This window comes from Elgaria multicarinata, chromosome 15 (genome assembly GCF_023053635.1).
Source record: "Elgaria multicarinata webbii isolate HBS135686 ecotype San Diego chromosome 15, rElgMul1.1.pri, whole genome shotgun sequence".
In the NCBI taxonomy this organism is placed as follows: domain Eukaryota; kingdom Metazoa; phylum Chordata; class Lepidosauria; order Squamata; family Anguidae; genus Elgaria; species Elgaria multicarinata.
The window spans coordinates 5,724,291-5,744,715 of NC_086185.1; the positions used below are offsets into that span (position 1 = coordinate 5,724,291).

Below are 20,425 nucleotides of genomic sequence, written 5' to 3' on the forward strand. Positions count from 1 at the left end.
GATGGCCACCAAATGGGATGGCTTTAAAAGGGGGTTGGATCAATTCCTGGAGGAGAAGCCTATCCATGGCTACTAGCCCTGATGGCTATGTGCTATCTCCAGTATCCAAGGCAGTAAGCCTGTGTGTACTAGTTGCTGGGGAAGATGGGTGGGAGGGTGCCATTGCACCATGTCCTGCTTTGTTGGCCCTTGGTCGACAGCTGGTTGGCCACTGTGTGAACAGAGTGTTGGACTAGATGGACCCTCGGTCTGATCCAGCACCAGGGCACTTCTTATGTTCTTAAATCCTGTAGCCTGATCCATCCCACTGGCATTCTCCAGGTGGCCACACCCCTTCCCCTAGCTCCACCCAATTTCCTCCAAGCACTTATCATTAGTTTCCTGTTTTTTGTCCAGTTTTCCCACCTTCTAAAAGGGTGGCCTTAGGGCTTAGTTCCTAGCAGTAACAGCTTTAAGCTAGATGATGATGATGTGGTGTGTGGTCTGGGCCCCATTTAACCTCACCTACTTCTGCCTTCAACTGCACCCATCACTGGAATGCAGCCCCCAAAAAAGTTCCCTGAAATAGAATACAGCTCTGACACTGAAAATGCCTCCCCATTTGTCAACTGTGGGAACAAGTGTTATCCTAGGGTGTGTGTGTGTGTGTGTGTGTGTGTGTGTGTGTGAGAGAGAGAGAGAGAGAGAGAGAGAGAGAGAGTTTCCTTGCATATTTCTCTGCCCTTAAAGCTGATCCGGAAGCTGGATGCAGAATGCTGCAGCTCGGCTGTTGTCTGGAGCTGCCCCTTTCCAGCATGTAACTCCTCTGCTGAGGGAACTGCACTGGCTGCCTATTCGCTACCGGGCCAAGTTTAAGGTTCTTGTACTTGTGTACAAAGCCCTAAACAACTTGGGACCAGGATACCCGAGAGAGCTCCTTCTCCCCTACCAACCTGCCCAGTCACTCAGGTCATCTGAGGGCCTGCTCCTGGTGGTTCCACGTAGAGCTATCGTCTGATTGGAGTCCACGAGGGGAAGAGCCTTCAGTGTGGTGGCCCCCCTCCTGTGGAATTCCCTGCCTCTGGAGGTCAATCCTTCCTCCTAAAAATAATGTTGTTCCAGGAAGCCTTCCCTTAATGACCAGCTGCAGTTTATTTTGCACTCTGTTTCTGTTTCTTTTAAAAATGTACTTTTAAATGTGTTTTTATTCTGGACAACCATCTGTCAGGTATGCTTTAGGGTGGATTCCTGCATTGAGCAGGGGGTTGGACTCAATGGCCTTATAGGCCACTTCCAACTCTACTATTTTATGGTTCTACGATTCTGTTTTTATTCTATTTTATTTTGTCCACCGCTTGAAAATTCTGAATGGGGAGCGGTATATAAATATTTTAAATAAATGAATGAATATCTGCAGAATCTAAGAGACAGCAACATGAAGCAAGTACGTTTCTGTCCATTTCATTTAACCCCTGCACCTCAACCACGTGACATCCCTCTGTCCCCCAGAAATCTTAGCATTACCCCCTCACAGGATTTCAACCTTTGTACGTGGATAAACATTGCATCTTGCGAATGCCTCGAAGCTCTGAGCCAAGGGCAGGGATTGCATTTGAGCTCTGGCTGATATTTCGTGAGGCGCTGGTGTTATGATTCGTCACGCCTCGCTCTCGAGAGAACGTGTCAGTTAACCAGGGAATTCTCATGCTGCGGCAATAGAATAGATCTCAGCGCCTTCACCAAATGGATCATGCTTGCTGTGAATACATCCAAGGCAATTAGGCAGCCGGAGTTTTGAAGCACTGAGCTCAGGCAAACAATTGTTTTCGCTGCCTGCATATTTACACATTCATTTGGGCTGTTGCGTTGGGGAGGTGGCATTCATAAAAGGCCTTGAATTTCTGAGGGATAAGAATGAAACACAGAAGCAACCTTGTGGATTCCTGCAAGTTGTGTGTGCAACAGGGTTCATACTCTCTGCCACCCAAATACGCAAATTCTGCATCAATGAAAGCCTGAGTCTAGAAATGCTAACTCTGCATACTAGATAATTAAGCCAATCTATAACATTTATTACAAATGCTGTGTTTGGGTCTTAGGGAAAAAATGGCCAAATTGGTCTTTGGTGTATTTTTAGGTTTTCATGCTAGTTACTATTAGTGTTTTGTTCTTGTTTTGTTTGTGTGTGTATGTGTGTTTTAAAAAAACGTCTTGAATGTGAAGTCTTTGTGTAAATAACAAGAACAGCCAAACATAAGAAACAAATTCAATTGAGTACAAATTTAAATTTTAGTGGGAAGACCCCACATTAAAATGTTTTCATGGAAAATTAATTGAGGTGCATGTAATCAATATATCTCAACAGGACCGTGCTGCCACAACACAGGCTCTGAACAACAGGCCTGGACGCAGACACTCCCTGCTCAAGCTAAGCCTCACCACTTATTTATTTATTTATTTTATTGCATTTTTATACCGCCCAATAGCCAAAGCTCTCTGGGCGGTTCACAAAAATTAAGTAGAAAAGAACTCAGGGGTAGCAAGTGTCATTTCACACTTAATCCTCAAACGGCAATTTTTTGTGGGGGGAGGGGGGAATACCAAGAACACAGGGGGACTCAGGATGGGGGAGCTGTTCCTTCTGAAAAGGAAACCCTGAGATTGAGAAGTGAGTGCAAGGAGCTAGTTTTTTGCATGGCGCAGGCCACAACACGGAGAACCTCTTGAGCTATGGACAAAACCGGGCATCTTGGTTCTTCTTTGACACCAGCTTCTCAATGACAACGCAAAGCCACTGAGGAGCCTGAGGCGAGGGACAACCACCGCCTTTCTTCAAACTACGTGGAGAAAGGGGTTGAATTGGAAGGATTTCAGTAATAAATTAAAGTGCTGTGAATTATGTGTACTGAGGTGAATTATTGTCAGAGTGGGTGTTAAATGTAAATAACTGCAGATGATAATTGCCAAACAGACACGTGGGATTTTTCTGGTAGTTAAAACAAATTGATTAAAATTTTATTTTAAACGTTCACATGCTTTGTTTCATAATAAAACAGTTTTTAAAAACCCCTTTTTAAAACCTCTCATCCAATCCTTTCACTCTTCTCATACATGCTTTCCTTTCTCTCACACATTCACTCTTGAACTTTCTTTTTTATCAGTATTGATTAATATACACCAACTATCAGCACACTACCCTCAAAAGACACCACTCTTTACACTGAATCTCAAATTCTCCAGAACCCAAGTACTCTACACACCAAGAGCGAACATACAGAGCTAACAGAGAGAGAGCTAAAGCACCAAAGGCTAAAGACTCAAAGGCCATAGCTAGACCTAAGGTGTATCCCTGGATCGTCCAGGGGTCAAACCTGTTCATCTAGGTGACACACAGGGGATCCAGTGCTCAGGCAGGGGCAAACCCTCGATGATCCCAGGATAAACCTTAGGTCTAGCTGTGGCCTAAGAGTACCTAAAAGTCTCTCTCAATCTCCCCAGTCATTCCCTTATATATCCTCCTCCACCGTCTTAAGACATTATAACTCCACCCACTCAGGTCAACATTCTAAGCACCACAGACTAACCAATTCCAGACATGCATTAGGCAACTGACTTGTGGGGTGTAACGCCACACATGCCTTTTGGAGGAGACTTTTATAGTAGACCTGAGCATCTACGTATTCTAGAAACTGGCTCAGTAGGGACTAACTGTATCTATTGGCTACTTCAATTTCAATAGAATTACATACATACATACATACATACCCAGTGGCCAGAGATATTTCAAATTCCCATCTCACTCCCCACACCCACCAGAACAATGTTGTCAAGGCGGGTTAGATGTCATAGTGGTGATTCTACCCAAGAACAGGAGAAAGTGACCCTACCACAGAACCCCAACTATGGCTGGCCTGTGATGTGAACCTGGGTCTCCTCAATCCCCACATTCATGAGCAAGGTGCTGCTGCACCGTCCTTTCCTGTAACGTTCAAATCAGGGTACATCTTTTTCAGCCACAGGCCAAGTCTATGTTGGGTTGTGGCCCTTGTCATCTATGCCTTGATAGAAACCAGTTTTTCTTTCTCTTGCTTTGTGCTTGCAGGGGGTGACTTTCAGAAGAGGGGCAGTAGGAAGCCATTGCTGCTTTTTTTATACCCCTACCCCATTCCAAAAATCTTTGCTTAAAAACGACAACATATATTTTTCATTTAATATGTGTTCCTCCCCGTCAACGGCTTATTCAAGAACTAAGTTAGTTCCTTCCTTTTATAGGGAAATTGACTAGACCAGCACTTCTTCCACCTGGTCTAATCAATGTCATCACTCTGCTGACTGGAGCTGGCCAGTGCAATTTGGAATAATAACGTTAATCTCCTTCCTTCCTGTCCTTGACCATTATTACAATGCTGGGTGGTGGAATACCCTTCCTAGGGAAGCAGGCCCTGCTCCCCTCTCCGACGGCCTTTCATTACAGCAGGAAGACTTTTCCAGCAATCATTTGGTCTGCTGAGCTGTTACATTCTTCTGGTGTTTTAATCTGCTGTGGGGTGTGTGTGTGTGTGTGCTTAATCTGCTGTGTGTTTTATCAGCCCTTCTGTTTTATTGTTATTTTATTCCTATTTTCAGTATGTTTATCTTATCGTAAGCCGCCTTGGGCATTGCTGCGAATGGAAAGGCAGGGTGGGAATGATTATTTAGTTATTACAATGCATAGAATTGTCAACCTACCATTGCTTGATAAGGGTATTTAACTTTTCTCATCATCATTTATTATTTCATGAGCACATCACGTGTAGGAAAGTCCTCACTTGCAGGCTTTGAATCTGATAAGATGGACACAAAAGGAATTGGAAATGTTAGGAAGAGGCTGTATCAGTACTGGGCAAAGAAAAGCAAGATGGATGTATTTGCAGACATATGGTCAACCCTATCCAAGTGCAAGGTGTCAAAGCATAACACTCAAAACAATACAGCAGTACAATTAGATCATAGGCTGGGGAAGGAAATGAAATTACGTCCACTTGGTCTATAAAGAGTAATTGATTGCAATCCTGCACACACGTTTTATTTATTTATTTATTTATTTATTTATTTATTTATTTATATGGATGCTCAAATCTCATTGAAGTCCATGAAGTTTAAACCACTCAGCTGTGTACAGGATTTTTGCTACTCTCTGTACAGAGACTTTGCAATTCCTCCCTCTCAAGTGTTCCTTAGTTACAGTCTTTTAGAAACAACTCCTGAGTGTATTTGCAGCAACTGTAGGTTGGCCAAAAAAGACATAGAATCATAGAATAGCAGAGTTGGAAGGGGCCTACAAGGCTGTCGAGTCCAACCCCCTGCTCAATGCAGGAATCCACCCTAGAGCTTCCCTGACAGATGGTTGTCCAGCTGCCTCTTGAAGGCCTCTAGTGTGGGAGAGGCCACAACCTCCCTAGGTAACTGATTCCACCGTTGCACTGCTCTAACAGTCAGGAAGTTTTTCCTGATGTCCAGCATAATGCATCACCAAACACCAGGGCAAAAGAGGTATCTGATTTGCACAGTATGTGCATATGCTAAGTTATATGCATAGATGCAAATTTTGAAATCATCACTATAATGTAAATAGAAATAAAATGCATCTCAAGCTAAGACTGCTTTTATTTTTTTACTGTTCTCGTTTCTCTTCTAAAATTTTGGATAAACTTTAAGCTTGTTTAAGGTTTGCTGTTTTGCTGCTATCTTAATCTTTAGTGATGCGTTCGTTTTGTTTTGCTTTGCTTTTGCTATTGAATTGGCAACTTCCAGATATTTTGCAGTTTGTTTTCATAATCGCATACATTTTGCAAGCCTTTTGGAGCTATAATGGTAGAAAAGCTGGATATAAAGTATTGGAAATAACTTTTTTAGAACCATGAGAATGTGCTTTCGATTTCCACTGTTCTTCAAAGAATCGTTGCTCACCCGTAGTATTTATTACATTTCTATACTACCCAAAAGTCAAAGCTCTCTGGACAGTTCACAACAAATAAAGCCATAAAATACTACATAAGATACATGATAAAAGTTTACAATGACAGTATAAAATAAGAGTAAAAACCAAGATGAAACCTAGCAGCAATGCAGACATTTAAAATGCAGTAACAGATTTTAAACAGGAGGAAAAGACTAAAATGCCATGGAAAATAAATTCTTCACCAGGTGCCGGAAAGAGCACAGTGTGGACGCCAGGCAAGCCTCTCTGAGAAGCTCATTCCACAAGCGAGGTGCCACAGCAGAGAAGGCCCTCTTCTTGGTAGCCACCCACCTCACTTCCTTTGGAAGGGGGTCCTGGAGAAGGACTGCTGAGGATGGTCTTAGGTTCTGGGCAGGTTCTGGTTTTGTTTTCTGGTTTTTGTGCAGTTTTTTCCTCCAAGTGGTTGAAATGCCTCTACTAAGGCTCAGTTACCAGTAAGAGGGTTAAGCTAAAATATCTTGGCATACTTGACATTTTGGTTCCAGTCCTTTTGCCTTCAGCCCTGCCCACCACTGGAATGCAAGATCCCGAGAGTTTTCCCAAGATGGAATCTGGCCTATGAGCTAAAAAAACGTTCAACACCTGCAGTGTAGCCCGTTCTGAGCTATCTGGACCAATGGTCCAAGGCAGAATCCTATGTGCAGTAGTGCAGTCCTAACCACACTTACCTGTGAATAAGCGTTATTAAACACAGCAAGGCAAACCCATATATCTGAGTAAGCATACATAGAACAGGGTTGCATGTTGCCTTTCTACAGGCATTGTTTTTGATAGGAGATGTATTTTCTACCGCCAATCTGGAAAGTTTATCCCCTCTTGTAATTTTATCTGCACAGCTTTCAGCTTAAGAAAGGATTCATTTAATAATGTCGACTTGCTCAATTGAGGGGGGGGGGGAACCACGTATTTTTTATATTTGCAAATGCCATCCTGTTGATTTTGTTTTTCCATTGTTGGCATGTATGCACACCCTGCTTCACATTTAATCTTGTTTGCCTGGAAATTAAGTTTTGCTGCAGCAGCCTCCAATTTAAATAACAAATTCCAGTTTTTCTGGGAGCTTTATTTTATTTTATTTTGCTTTTTTGACCGTGACATTTCTGACAGCCGCAACCCTCCAAAATTAATATTTATTTTTTGGGGTGGAAATTAAATGTGCAAATGAGTTTGATGGTGATTAAGGAAGAGGCATACTACGGTGCATAGTCACAGTTTTTACTGGGAAACCGGTTAACAGATTTGCTAGATATGAGTTCTGAGCCTGTGGTTTGGATGGCTTCAAAACTCATATTGCTTTGCTGGTGTGCTGAGTGGTCTAGGGCAGAGAAATCCCTTTGCCATAGTATTATTATAATTAAACCCTCTATAGTATTAAAAGATTATAAAGATTAAAAAGCAAATGCCAGAAGAAAAATCCAGCGCATAAGCAAAGACTATTCCCAAAGTCCTGCCAGAACAAGAAAGTTTTTGCCTGCCTCCAGAAATAGGAGCCAGAGGGAGCCAGCCTAGCCGCCCTGGGAAGGGAGTTCCAGAGCCTTGGAGCAGCCACTGAGAAGGCCCTCTCCCGCGTCCCTACGAGGCATGCCTGTGATGGTGGTGGGACCGAGAGACGGGCCTGCCCTGAAGATCTCGTTGGGACTTTATGTCTATGTATGGGGAAATATATATGAAGTAGTCATCCATGGGGGTTACATAAGATGCACACTTTATTGTTGTTGTCATTTTAATATTTAGTTTGGCTTATTTCAGAGGTGGGGAATTTCAGAGGACCTCTGGAAGCCAATTTCCAGTCCTTGAGAGCTACACACACACACACACACACACACACTCCTGAAATCACATGCGCTGAATTATCACTGAATATCGGCAGGAAGGCAGCAGCAGCAAAAAAAAAAAAAAAAAAAAAAGTTGCAATTTCATTTTGTATATTGCTGGATTATTCAGTTATTACATTTCATTTCTTACTTTCTATACAGCCCTATAATCAGAGCTCTCTGGGTGAGTGACAAAAATTCAAAGCCTAGAAATACAACGTAATAATGTAATATGGAACCATTTGCTTACAAAAGTATACAATAACCAACAATTAAAAAAAAAATCCCAGGACCTGTTAAAAACCTCATATACTGTCAGTCGGCTGGGATTTTTGTCTCTGTGTTGCTGTAGTGCAAGGAGTAATCATACTGGTTGTTAACCTTCTAGTATCATTACTGGTACGTAGAAGCAGCTGTAAATGTTGTGACATCCTAAATGAATTGTCTTGGTCTGATTTCTGAGTAATAAAGGGTAGGGAAATGGGGTTTAAGGGCTGTGTTTGAGCTATGTTTGTGCCTTACAGAGGCCCAAAACAGCCACACAGTAGATGTCATGTGTTCCATTTTGAAAAGCGGTAGAAAACGCAGCCACCTTTCTAGAGAAAAGTGAAATTGTCCAGGACCTTTCTCAATTAATCCTTAAGGAGATTTCTGCAGGCCTAGAGATGAGGGTAAACAAGCCGTACGTTATTTAGATTGGTATCTCTTGCAAGTTCGCAAGCCACTGTGACTTTCTCCCTTTTTGAAGGCTTAATTACCTGTTGGCCCATTTTTCAAAGGCATCCCACATCAACACTGCTATCTTTCATCTCCTTCCCCTTCTTCTCATAAATATTCTCCCGTGGATGTCAACGGAGGATTTTGCCACAACAAACTGTTCTCTTTTCTAATATTGGACTTCTCTTGATCGCTCCGATGCCACAGGGCCGGGCGGAGGGAAGTGCGTGGTGCTGGGATTCTTCTGGCAGCAGCTGGATCACCCTCGTTGCGATAGTGCCTTCCATTTGCCTTGCCTGCTGTGAAATATGTGTTGCCACTTAGCAATTCGGGCTAGGGTCTGAGGGGGAAATGAGGCAGACTATGGTCTCCTCTTCGTTCCCCCTACCCCCAACCCTCAGCTTTGTATCTTTGGGAAATGGTTTTCATGTGGACTCTTTTGACCACAGAATGCATTGCAGATAGTTCAGGGGAATGCTTAAAAAAGCACTTCTTAGGAAACAGTTACCCCCGCCTTCTAAGAACGTAAGAACACAAGAACAACCACATCGGATCAGACCAAAGGTCAACATTCAGTTCACACAGTGGCCAGTCAGCATCCTGTGGGAAAGGCACAAGCAGGACATGGGTGCAATAGCACCTTCCAGTCCATGTTCCCCAGTAACTGTCATACCTAGGCATGCTGCCTTTTGATAATGCCCACTTGCATTGGATGCCTATACGTTTCTGAGCCCAATTCAAGGTGCTGGTTTTGACCTATAAAGCCTTACACGGCTTGGTACCACAATACCTGACGGAACGCCTCTCCCGTCATGAACCTACCCGTACACTGCGCTCAACATCTAAGGTCCTCCTCCGAGGGCCTACTCCGAGGGAAGCTTGGAGGATGGAAACAAGGAAGAGGGCCTTTTCAGTGGTGGCCCCCCAATTATGGAATGATCTCCCCGACGAGGCTCGCCTGGCGCCAACATTGTTATCTTTTCAGTGCCAGGTTAAGTCCTTTCTCTTCTCCCAGGCATTTAACAGCGATTTAACAACATGAGCCAAGTTTTTTTTGTTTTTGTTTTAACAGACCCCAGAATAGCTGTTTTTATAAGGATACTGTTGTTTTTATACTTTTTATGTTTTTAAAGTTTGTATATTTGTTTTTAATGTTTACTGTTTTAAACTTTTGTAAACCGCCCAGAGAGCTTTGGCTATGGGGCAGTATATAAATGCAATAAATAAAAAAATAAATAAATGGGGGAGCAAAGCGACATGGGGACCGGGGATTCTGGAGAAATTTGAGATGGGCTAAAATGAGTTGTGATTTCTAAGAATCTGACCCACAGAATGTGATGAAGACCGTCCCCACCACAGACCGGGTGGAATTCGCTGAGTTTCCGATATATATTTTTACATCCCTGAAATTTATGCAAATTCATTTGCAGCAAAATATGCACAGTCTCCTGAGATATATGCAATGATGAAAAATATATGCAGGGAAAAGTCGAATGGAATGGGGGACAGTGTGTTAAATGTTACATACTAGTATCAATTATGTATATTGTTGCCAACTTTCTTACGGAATTATTGGCGCATCTTTCCGTGTGATGGAAAAAAAGAAATTTGAATCCGTCTGTTAACGGATGCCGGAACGAATGACACTGCACAATTCATGAAACACCTGTGGGACGGATTTCACAAAATCCAGACACCTCTGAAGATCTAGTGGTCTGAGGACCTGAGGCAAACAGCGGTAACAAATGATGAAGTTCTCAGCCTTATTGAGAAATTGAAAGCGTAGAAGTCACCAGGCCTGGACGGTATCCATCCTAGAGTTCTCAAAGATTGAAATTGTAGTCTCAAAACATCTGGAGGGCACCAGGTTGGGGAAGGCCAAAACTGATACTGCTCTCCCAATAAGCTTTATATAGTACATGTATTGATTGTTTATAGAGTTGAATGGGAGCATTTAGGCCATCAAGTCCATCTCCCAGGTCAGTGCAGGAATCCCCCACCCCACTACTTGATCAGTCCAGAGAGAAACAGTATCCTTTCCACCCACTACATCCCTGTTTCGGCAGGACCATCCAGTACCTGAAGAGAACATCTGAAGTTGCTTCATGCAGAGTTCGACTCTCGACTCGTCCAATCCAATATTACATTTCCAGAAATAAAATCATTAATAACTCCTACATCAGGCACCACTTTTGTACTAGAGAGGGGAGAAAGGGTCTCCTTACCCATAATGCTTTGCCTTGCCTAATGTTTCGAACGGGCAATCAGCCAGACCTAAGCAGTTCCTTTGTTCAAAAGGAGCAACCCCCCTCTGTTATTTTAAGCTTTGTGATTGTTCACAGCAGCGCTCTGAGTCATAACTCCCTAGTCAGCTTTGCAATCTGGTCTACCCAAAAGAGCTTTCACACACCAGGGAAAGAAGAGAGGGAACTTCCCATTTGCAAAAGCTCAAAGGTGAGTCGTAAGGCTTTCCCCAAAGACCTCACAGTCGCGATGGACAATGATAGTTCTCCAGTGTTGCTTGAAACTGGGAGCCAACATCATTGCCTTCCCTGGGGGCAATTCTGATGTCACGAAGCCCTAGGAAATATGTCCTTGCATGGAAGGACAAGGAACAGTAGGCTTCTCACAGAAATGCCTAGTCGCCCGCCTCACCAATGCAGGTTGGGTGGGCAAACCCAAAGAAGGGCCTCCAAAGGTGTCCTTGGATGTCAAGCTTGATTTTGATCTGGTTCTCCCTCCCCCCCCCTTTTAAATTCCTTCCATTCCACTTTCATATCAAATCTTTTGGTCTGTATGAAAATCCAGAGATATTTCCAACATCAACGTGTTTTCTACACCCTTTCCCAAACATACGCCTTTTGTGCGTATGGCACTTTCCCCATTTGCTAACTGCATCACAAACTTTGGGGGAAGTGTGAATTTCGATGACTGAGTGCATTTCACTTGGTGTTAGGTTCAGGAGGCGTGAAGTTGGTAAACCCACATTGAAATGCGGACCAGACAAATTCCTGACCCATCTCTGCAGAGGAACCAACCACACGTCATGCTGAGCCGCTCTAAGACTTGGGTTGGTTGTTCACTTGCCAACCTGACACGTAATCAGGCATTCCACGGCTTGTTTCCCCCCCTCAGTCCTCCAGCCAGCTCCAGCATATATCCCAGGAGCCTTTGCAGCAGAACTCCTCAATTCCTCAGTCCCTATCTCCATTTTTGCCCCCCTGGCTGGCTCTGTAGCCATTCCTAATAACCCACAAAGAAATAACCCTGCCAGGTTCAGACAACACAACAAGCCACTGTGGGTATCAACAACCCTAAAACAAGCCATGGGTTCTCAGGGTGGCTTGTTCATGAACAGTAAGCCACCCTGCAGAAATCGGGCTGGGTTTGCACAATGTGACAACCCACCATGTAGTGTGAATTGGGTCATGCACTGCCTTAGAGGCTAAATAATGGCACCCTGCATTGTGCCTGAAGAGAGGTGGCATGTCCTCTTGGGAGTTGGCTTGTGGCACTACTGAACATGATGTGCAATAAATAAATAAATACCAACCTTTGTCCTCTGGGACTCTTTTAATCAAAGGAGTAATGCCTGAATGGCTTTCAGGTTTTAAATCTATTGGATTTTAATTGCCTTTCGTCTGAAGGGAGCTGGATCAGTAGAATACAATGCACAGCTGCAGGTAATGCAAAATTGAGTTCTTCAGCTAATAGGGCTTGAGAGGCCTGGGGAAATGACACAGGAACGTATACAGAGTCAGGCCACCGGTCTGTCTTTCCGAGAGTTGCTGACACTGACTGGCAGTAGTGATTCCCGAGCGTTTCCGGCAGGATTCTCTCTTAGCCCATCCTATTTATTTATTTATTTATTTTATTTAATTTATTTATTTATTACATTTCTATACCGCCCAACAGCCGGAGCTCTCTGGGCAGTTAACAAAAATTAAAACCATCCAAAGTATAAAACCTATACCTGATGTTCTCTATAAATCCTAGAGAACACCAGGATTGAATCTGGAATCTTCTGTGTGCAAAGCAGGTGTTCTGAGCCACAGCCCCTCCTGAGATACCCATCTCTCATCGTAGCCCACCTCGCAGGGTTCTTGTGAGGATAAAATTGGGGCAAGCAGAAGAACCTTGCACGATGCCTGGAAGCAGGGTGGGATATAAATGAAAGTAACTGTGAGCATTTGACGATCAAGGAAAAGTTATTTATTTATTGCATTTTTTATACTGCCCAATAGCTGAAGCTCACTGGGCAGTTTACAAAAATTAAAACCATGGAAACCATTCAAAATATAAAACAAAGTATAAAAGCATAATATAAAATACAATATAAAAACACAGTCAGGATAAAATCGAGCAACAATGCAGAATTTAATACAGATTTAAAATACAAACTTAAAACAGCAAAGTTAAAATTAATTGCTAGACTGTTAAAATGCTGAGAAAATAAAAAGGTCTTCACCTGGCAGTGAAAAGAGTATACTGTGAGTGCCAGGCGAACCTCCTTAGGGAGCTCATTCCACAGCCGGGGTGCCACAGCAGAGAAGGCCCTCCTCCTGGTAGCCACCTGCCTCACTTCTTTTGGCAGGGGCTCATGGAGAAGGACCCCTGAGGATGACCTTAGGGTCCGGGCAGGTACATATGGAAGGAGGCATTTCTTCAGATAGCCTGGCCCCAAGCCGTTTAGGGCTTTGAATGTTAATACCAGCACTTTGAATCAGGCCTGGACCTGGACTGGCAGCCAATGAAGCTGGAAAAGAACTGGCGTGATGTGGTCTCGTTGGCCAGTTAGAACTGGTCCTCACAACGACCACAAGTTGCATGAACTGATTTGCAGGAGAGGGCATATGCCTGCCTGTCACTGTAAACTTGAGCGTATGCTCCACAAGCACATGGCGCATGACTGTATGTGTGCCTGAACACCGTTCGGAAATGCCACTGCCTATATGGTGTAGCATATTCTGTGGGCCTTCCACAGAAATCTCAAGATGACGATGGTGTGGCTTGGCTCCTAATTTGCTCATTCATCTCTGAATGGAGCACATTTTGCACTCCTAAACAGCCACAAATTACTGTACATAAGCTATAATCAGCCAGTGCACACTCTGGAGTTCTCTTTTTACTGTTCTTAATTGGATGACACACACCGCGGTAGTTGCCTTTCTCCACGCCAAGCAGCAAGCAAAAGAAGTCTTTTGTCTGGAAGCTTGCAGAATGCTGTGATCACTGTTCACATTTTTAATTGTCATGTTTTTACATACACAAACATGTGTGCATGTAGATATTTATATGCACTACACAGTCACACTCAAGCATCCATACAAGTCATATATGGCAATATTCGTTTACACTATCTGGCTCCAACAGAATAACCATTGACAGATCCATTTTGATCACGTGACACCAATATAATCTATAATGATTGCATATTGTTTACAACATTTTTTAAAACTTCATAAGAGCCTTGGCTATGGGACAGTATAGAAATATAATAACTAGTGATCATAATTGACCATGCTGGGAGTGGCTTCTGGGAGTTGAATCCTAAACCTATTAGAGATCTGCCTTCTCTCCACCCCTAAATCCTTCCATTTATCCCTACCCAGTTCCTACAGTGCTTGAAGACCTCACTGGAGGCCTTCAAACAGAGGCTGAACAATCATCTGCTGAGATTGCTCTTGATTTCCTATATCACGCAAAGGCCTACATGGTCTTCCAGATGCCCCTCCAGCTCTGCGATTCTATTGCCAAGGCAAGTCCAGCCTGGAGCACATTTCTCAAAGAAACCAGTGCCTTACCTCCCATTTGCTCTTCACTTTTGATGGCCCTCCATCGTTCTTCCATTGGCTCTGCAAAGGCCGAGCTTTCTGCTCTTCAGCCTCGTCCCCCTTTCTCCTAAAACTCTCAACGGAGCTCAGAGGCTTTTGCCAACAGCAGGACACTCCTAGAGACACGAAGAGCACTTGAGATGCATGGTGTAAATGATCGCCATTGGGCCCATTCCACCGCTCGCTTTGCACAGTGTGGGTTTCCAGGAGCTATAATGGGCTTTCAAGGTCATCCGGCCTGCAGGATGCTGATAAAAGGGTATAAATAAATAATTGCAATGTAATGAGGTAGCCAGTAGATGTTGTTTTAACATCACTCAGTTGGTAAAAGACCATTTTGCTCTCTGCATTCTTGCTTTGAAGGTTCCCTGTTGTAAGCATCCCCCCCCCCCGATGGCCACACACGGCTGCTCGTCCCCATTCTCTTCTTCGCACTCATGATCTGATAACAAGAGTCTCCCTTTCTGATCAATATTTCTTCGCTTCAGATTTTATTATGGCGCTGCCCTCAGGCTGCTCCCACAGCCAGCCCATGTGCTGAGAATTGTGTTATTTCTTGCACTAATTCTTTTTAAGGCCGCCGTTCCTTCCACAGAGAGGAGAGCGCAGAACATCGGAGGCCCTTCGGCCCGGTGGAAGCTGGCAAAAGATCAAATGATTTTTGCATTAGCAGCTGGGATGTTTGGCATGTCTTGACCCTTTCCTCCCCCGACCCCTCTTTCATTGCAGGAACATTTCACGCCAGAATGCAAGTTCAAAGAATCGGTTTTTGAAAACTACTACGTGACTTACTCATCCATGATCTACAGACAACAGCAGTCAGGAAGAGGCTGGTACTTGGGTCTTAACAAAGAAGGGGAAATCATGAAAGGGAACCACGTCAAGAAAAACAAGCCCGCTGCACACTTCCTTCCAAAACCATTAAAAGGTAATGTCATTGGAGCATCCTCAGCTTCTCACAAAGGGGTTGGGATACCACGGCACCACTATGCTTTCTAGTGGTATGTCCTTATCGCCTTCTTCAACATTAGCTGGATATGAATAGTTTTTATAGTGCCCAGACAAAACTGATGTTTGCAGACCATTTTCAAAGGCAGCCTGTGTAGAGAGTATGGCAGTAGTCCAAACAGTAGGTTGCCAGGAAGAGTCCATCCCAGCTTATCTTTTGTGGTAGATGCCATAATTCTTCCAGGAGTCTTAATTTCCCTGCAGCTTCAATAGTATTCCAGAGGTAGAAGAGGCAGAGACGGTTGTTATAAGAAAGCTTGTGAATAATTATGGAAGACCTGAATGGTGAACAGGTACTCTGTGACTGATCGATAAAATCCATAAACTGTATCATGTTCTAGTAACCTTACTCACAGTCAATTCTTAGACTATTAAACGTATTAGCAGCCTCATCACTTTAATAGTATCTTCCTCTGCTCTCAAAGAACCCCTTCTCTATGGCCCCAGAAAATGACATCCCCTCCCTTCGAAGGCGGAATATTGTCAATTCCCAGTTCGAATTGCAGATCCCAGCTTGATTCATGGCAGGAATGGAGAATCTTCACCCCATGGGTTGGATTGGGTTCATGGAATGAAGGCTCCACATCTGACCCATGGAGTTTCTTTGGATTCCTCCAGGGGACCAGGGGTTGCCCTCCAAATCCCACTCCCTAAAGGATCCCCTGTTATCTCTGATCTTTGTGTGATGTTCAGGGGAATCCCTGTATAGTAGTGGGGATGCAGGGGAGTGCAGGACACAGAATAACGGGCTCAAGTTACAGGAAGTCAGATTCCAGCTGGACATCAGGGAAAAACTTCCTGTCTGTTAGAGCAGTACGACAATGGAATCAGTTACCTAGGGAGGTGGTGAGCTCTCCCACACTAGAGGCATTCAAGAGGCAGCTGGACTACCATCTGTCAGGGATGCTTTAGGGTGGATTCCTGCATTGAGCAGGGGGTTGGACTTGATGGCCTTTTAGGTCTCTTCCAACTCTCCTATGATTCTATGAGGACCAGTTGACTCCAGCATGCTATGCACAGGGATGTTATAAGAATTTGGCTTTTGTCAGAAAACATGTGAGCACGCCCCATTTGAAGCTCCAAACGGGAGGGCGAGCACCTCTCCGCTGAAAATATCTCATTCCCGCTTCCCAGTTTGAGTCGTGCAAATTTCTGAATTTGCACAAATCTCCTCCATAGACTGGATCAGCCCTGCTCTAGCCTATGTAGGAAAGTTGCACAAAGGAGGAAAATTTCACACATTTGGGGAAATGTGCACAGACCTCCTGTTTGATTGCTGCTGTGGTTCCTCTTAGCACAGAGCGAGCAACAAGTGAAAATGGAAATGGGAAACAGGCACAAGATGAGCAGCGAGAAGATGTTCAGAGAAGCCTGGAAGTCTCAAACATTGCTCGTGCGCTCATACATCGTGTGCCCAGCCATGTGCTACCACCACGGGGATAAGTGCAAGAAACTAAGGGCTTGACTTAGGTGTGGCTTCCCCCCACCCCACGGTGGGTGCAGCATGAGTAAAGTAGCCCTAAGTGTGCAGGTGACTGGAATGCTTCTCCAGCTGCCACTACATTTGGGGTGGCTTAGCTGTGCATGAGCTTTTTCCCCACCTGGGGAAAGTCCCCATGAAGTGCTGTCCAGGGTTCCAGACATCACTTCATGCAGAGAACTGAGAGGATGGAAAAGGAAAGGGGCAGCTCTAAACCATGGTTTACGTTTTGTGTGTTTAGCACAAACCACAGTTTCCCATGGTGTCTGAAACCAAGCTGGAGTTGGGAAAGATTCTTATTAGTTTAGAAAGAGAGCCCATCAAAATTATAGTGATGTCTTCTAAAAGTGTGTTGCTAGACATTCAGTATGTAATGCATACAGCCACTGCTTTGTGTGACATCATCTGGACTTTGAGGGGCCCAGTGCAGGGTCACTCACACCCCCCCACACCCCCACTGGTTTATAGCACGTGAGGCACTTAAGTGGGTTGATACAGGATTCTTTACTGATGGGAAGCACATCTGCTGCTGGAGGCCCTGGGACACTTGTGGAAATTCTCTGCAGGTGAAGCAGGAGGCACAGGTAGCATTTCTACCTGCATTAGGGGGGCTTCTCACACAGTCCAAAGGCAGGTCATGGCCAGATCAGCCTGGCCCTGAATCCACTGGATCCAAAGTTCTCAAAGATTTCAAGGTTGTGTATCCGGTTCCCCCTTTTATTGTCACAACAGCCCCGTGAGGTAAGTTAAGCCAGGAGAACATGCCTGGCCCAAGGTCACCCAGAAAGCTTTGTGGTCCAGCAAGAAAATGGCATCAGACTGGTTCTTCAATGAATAATGCTGCCTCTTCTTCTTCTTCTTCTTCTTCTTCTTCTTCTTCTTCTTCTTCTTCTTCTTCTTCTTCTTCTTCTTCTCCTCCTCCTCCTCCTCCTCCTCCCCCCTCCCTCATTTTTTATCTTTCTCCACCCCTCCAGTGGCTATGTACAAAGAGCCCTCACTCCACGATCTCACAGAATTTTCCCGGTCTGGCAGCGGAACTCCCACGAAAAGCAGAAGCGTCTCAGGAGTGCTAAATGGCGGGAAATCCATGAGTCAAAACGAATCGACGTAGCCAGGTTTGGGGAGCTAGTGGAAGCGATGTTTGATGGAACCTTACCTCTGGAACTGCTGTTGAGAAACCTTCGTTAGCCACCTACCATCCAACCGTTCCGGACAAACCAATGGACTGCCATAGGTCACATTTGTCTTATCAGCCATTTTAGACCTTCTGGTTGTTCAAAACTACCGCCACTAATAATAATGCTAATAAAAAATGGGGAGAGCTCTCAATAAAGTAGAGTGTGCTTGTGCAATCTCACAAGGGTAACCAGACAAACGTAAGTCAAGGCATAGAAACACGGAGAAGAAATACCCATCTCTCTCGCTCTCCTTTTATCTCTTTAATCTCACCTGTGCTTTGTGAAAAGAAAAGGGGGGGGGGCATTAAGAAGCAGAAAACATTTTCACAGCACATAACTGCTGACCTGAATTTGCTTTCCCACCAAGAGAGAAATCCAATCGACGACCACTTTTTTTGCTCTTTGAGGGAAGTTTTAATGCTTAATGTTTTATATATACTAGCATTAGAGGGGCAAATACCAGGAATATGTACACTCTGTGGGTTTTTTTTTTCTCAGCTTACCATTTTATATCTCTTGTGGCTTGGTAAGGAAAACAAACCCAAGTATATTCTTTTAATTTGGAATAGTGCAACTTTTTTGCTTTCTTAATTCCAGGGGTCTTCTTTGGAGCTGTGCCTCTACAAGAAAAAATGAAGCTAATAGTAGTATAATATTGTGGGGGTGGGGGTGAGATTAGATTTGATGCTGAATCTCAGCAAAAAAAAGTGTTCTTGTGGTTTTAAAACACACTGAAATATATACTTTTTTTTATAGATTTGTAGTATTCCGTTTAAAGTCCTTGTGCTGACCCCAGTCTGTAGGAACCGAGGTGTTACGTTAACCCCCCAGTCAGTGAAAGATGTTTTATATTTAAAAAAGGGGATCAAGTTATCCCTGCTATGTAGATTTTATTTTTCTCCTCTCTCCCTTTCTCTCTCTCTCTCTCTCTCTTAATTACATTTTATGTATCATATTAAAAAAGAAAATTTAGCATCGTGGCTTCTTTTTTCTAAAGACAGAAACTGTGGAACTAAGGTGACTTAACAGTTTTTTTTATATAAGAAAAAACATCTTATTTGTAAAAAAAAATATCTTTCTTTCACGTACATGAAATTTGAGTGGAAGGGAAGCATTACAACACTCAACCCCCCCCCCAAAAAAAAAGAATACATACATGTCAGTAGAGAGGGGACATGATCCAACCTCTTCTGCCCATAGAGAGTCACGTGCAGAGGGATGTCAGACAGATGTATCGTTGTGCATCATGTGATGAGTGTTTTATTGCACGCTCGTTACTGGACACTCACAGATTTTTGCAGGTCCTGTTCACGAAGTTGTCTGCCTCCTGTGCATCTCCTGCCCCTTCTGGCCTTTTTCCCATGACAAAAAAAAAAAAGACCCTGGTAAGTCCGATTTATTTTTAGAGGCGGAACTTGCTGCTATCTCCTGCTGTGTGCAGGAGAAGCGGCGTGATAAAAACAGCCCACTGAATAGGCCATGTGGATGTTGTTTACTTCCACTTTCTTCTCCGTGAGAAAGAGGAAGTGTTGAGCAACAAAAGTAGGGGCGGAGAAGCGATGGCAGGGAGCTGTGATTTTACCCCATCTGATGGAGCTCATTGTTCACGAACAGGAGCAACTTGGCTTACAGACATTGAATGGCCCTGGCATGTGGCTGGCTAGGCTGAAGGAGGAGAGGGAGATAGGGTACATTCCTCCGTGGAGCCCCTCTGCACCCCACTCCTTCCTTGCAGGAGGGCTTTGACTGTGCCCCCGTTTTCCTTTTTTAAAGCAAAAATAACAAGGAAGAAAACACAAATTGAAACTTCTGTTTGGTTTCCATTTAGTTCATCACATCCATTGCATGGGAGAAAGTTGGGATCTTGGCTTAGGAGTTGCATGACATGTTACGATTTTGTGCATTGCTCACTGTCAGCAATAGTTACAGATTATGTGCAAAGCTGACAAGGTTCAGTGCAAGCTGCTTCCTGCTGCTTTGTATGAAGGAGATGTTTATTATTTGTTGTATACAACCATGCACTGAATAAACTACTTTATATTAAGATGTACTTTTTAAAAACAACAACAGCCTGTGGATTTGTTCAGAAATTGATCCTTTTGCTGCCATGGCTGGAGAAATGGCAGGCTCACAACGACCCTGCGAGGTGGACCCCAGTTGGGACAGGGGTGGAGCCAAGGCAAGCCTAGGAGCTCCATAAAAGGCACGATCCCGAAAATGTTCAGAGAGAACAAATTCCAACAACTCCCAGCATTACATAGCCAGTCATGCTGGCTGGGGGATTCTGGGAGTTGTAGGACTTCGTTCTGTCTAAATATGCATTTGATTGTACCCTAAAGGGTTAAAAACACTCCCTCTCTCCCTCTGACCTGAGTTGTCCTACAGAGGAAGTCCCACCAAATGTTATAGGACTT

General features: G+C 44.0%; 1 protein-coding gene across 3 annotated transcripts in view; it reads left to right on the plus strand.

Moving 5' to 3' along the window:
• FGF13 (fibroblast growth factor 13) overlaps positions 1-19,068 on the plus strand; it is a 215,809-nt gene extending 196,741 nt beyond the window's left edge. For all 3 annotated transcript variants that reach the window (XM_063141912.1, XM_063141913.1, XM_063141915.1), the window contains 2 exons: positions 15,075-15,273; positions 17,808-19,068. In XM_063141912.1, coding sequence (XP_062997982.1) covers positions 15,075-15,273; positions 17,808-17,944 — 336 coding nt within the window. In that variant the 3' untranslated portion in view covers positions 17,945-19,068. The remainder of the gene's footprint in view (positions 1-15,074; positions 15,274-17,807) is intronic.
• The last annotated feature ends 1,357 nt before the right edge of the window (positions 19,069-20,425 follow it).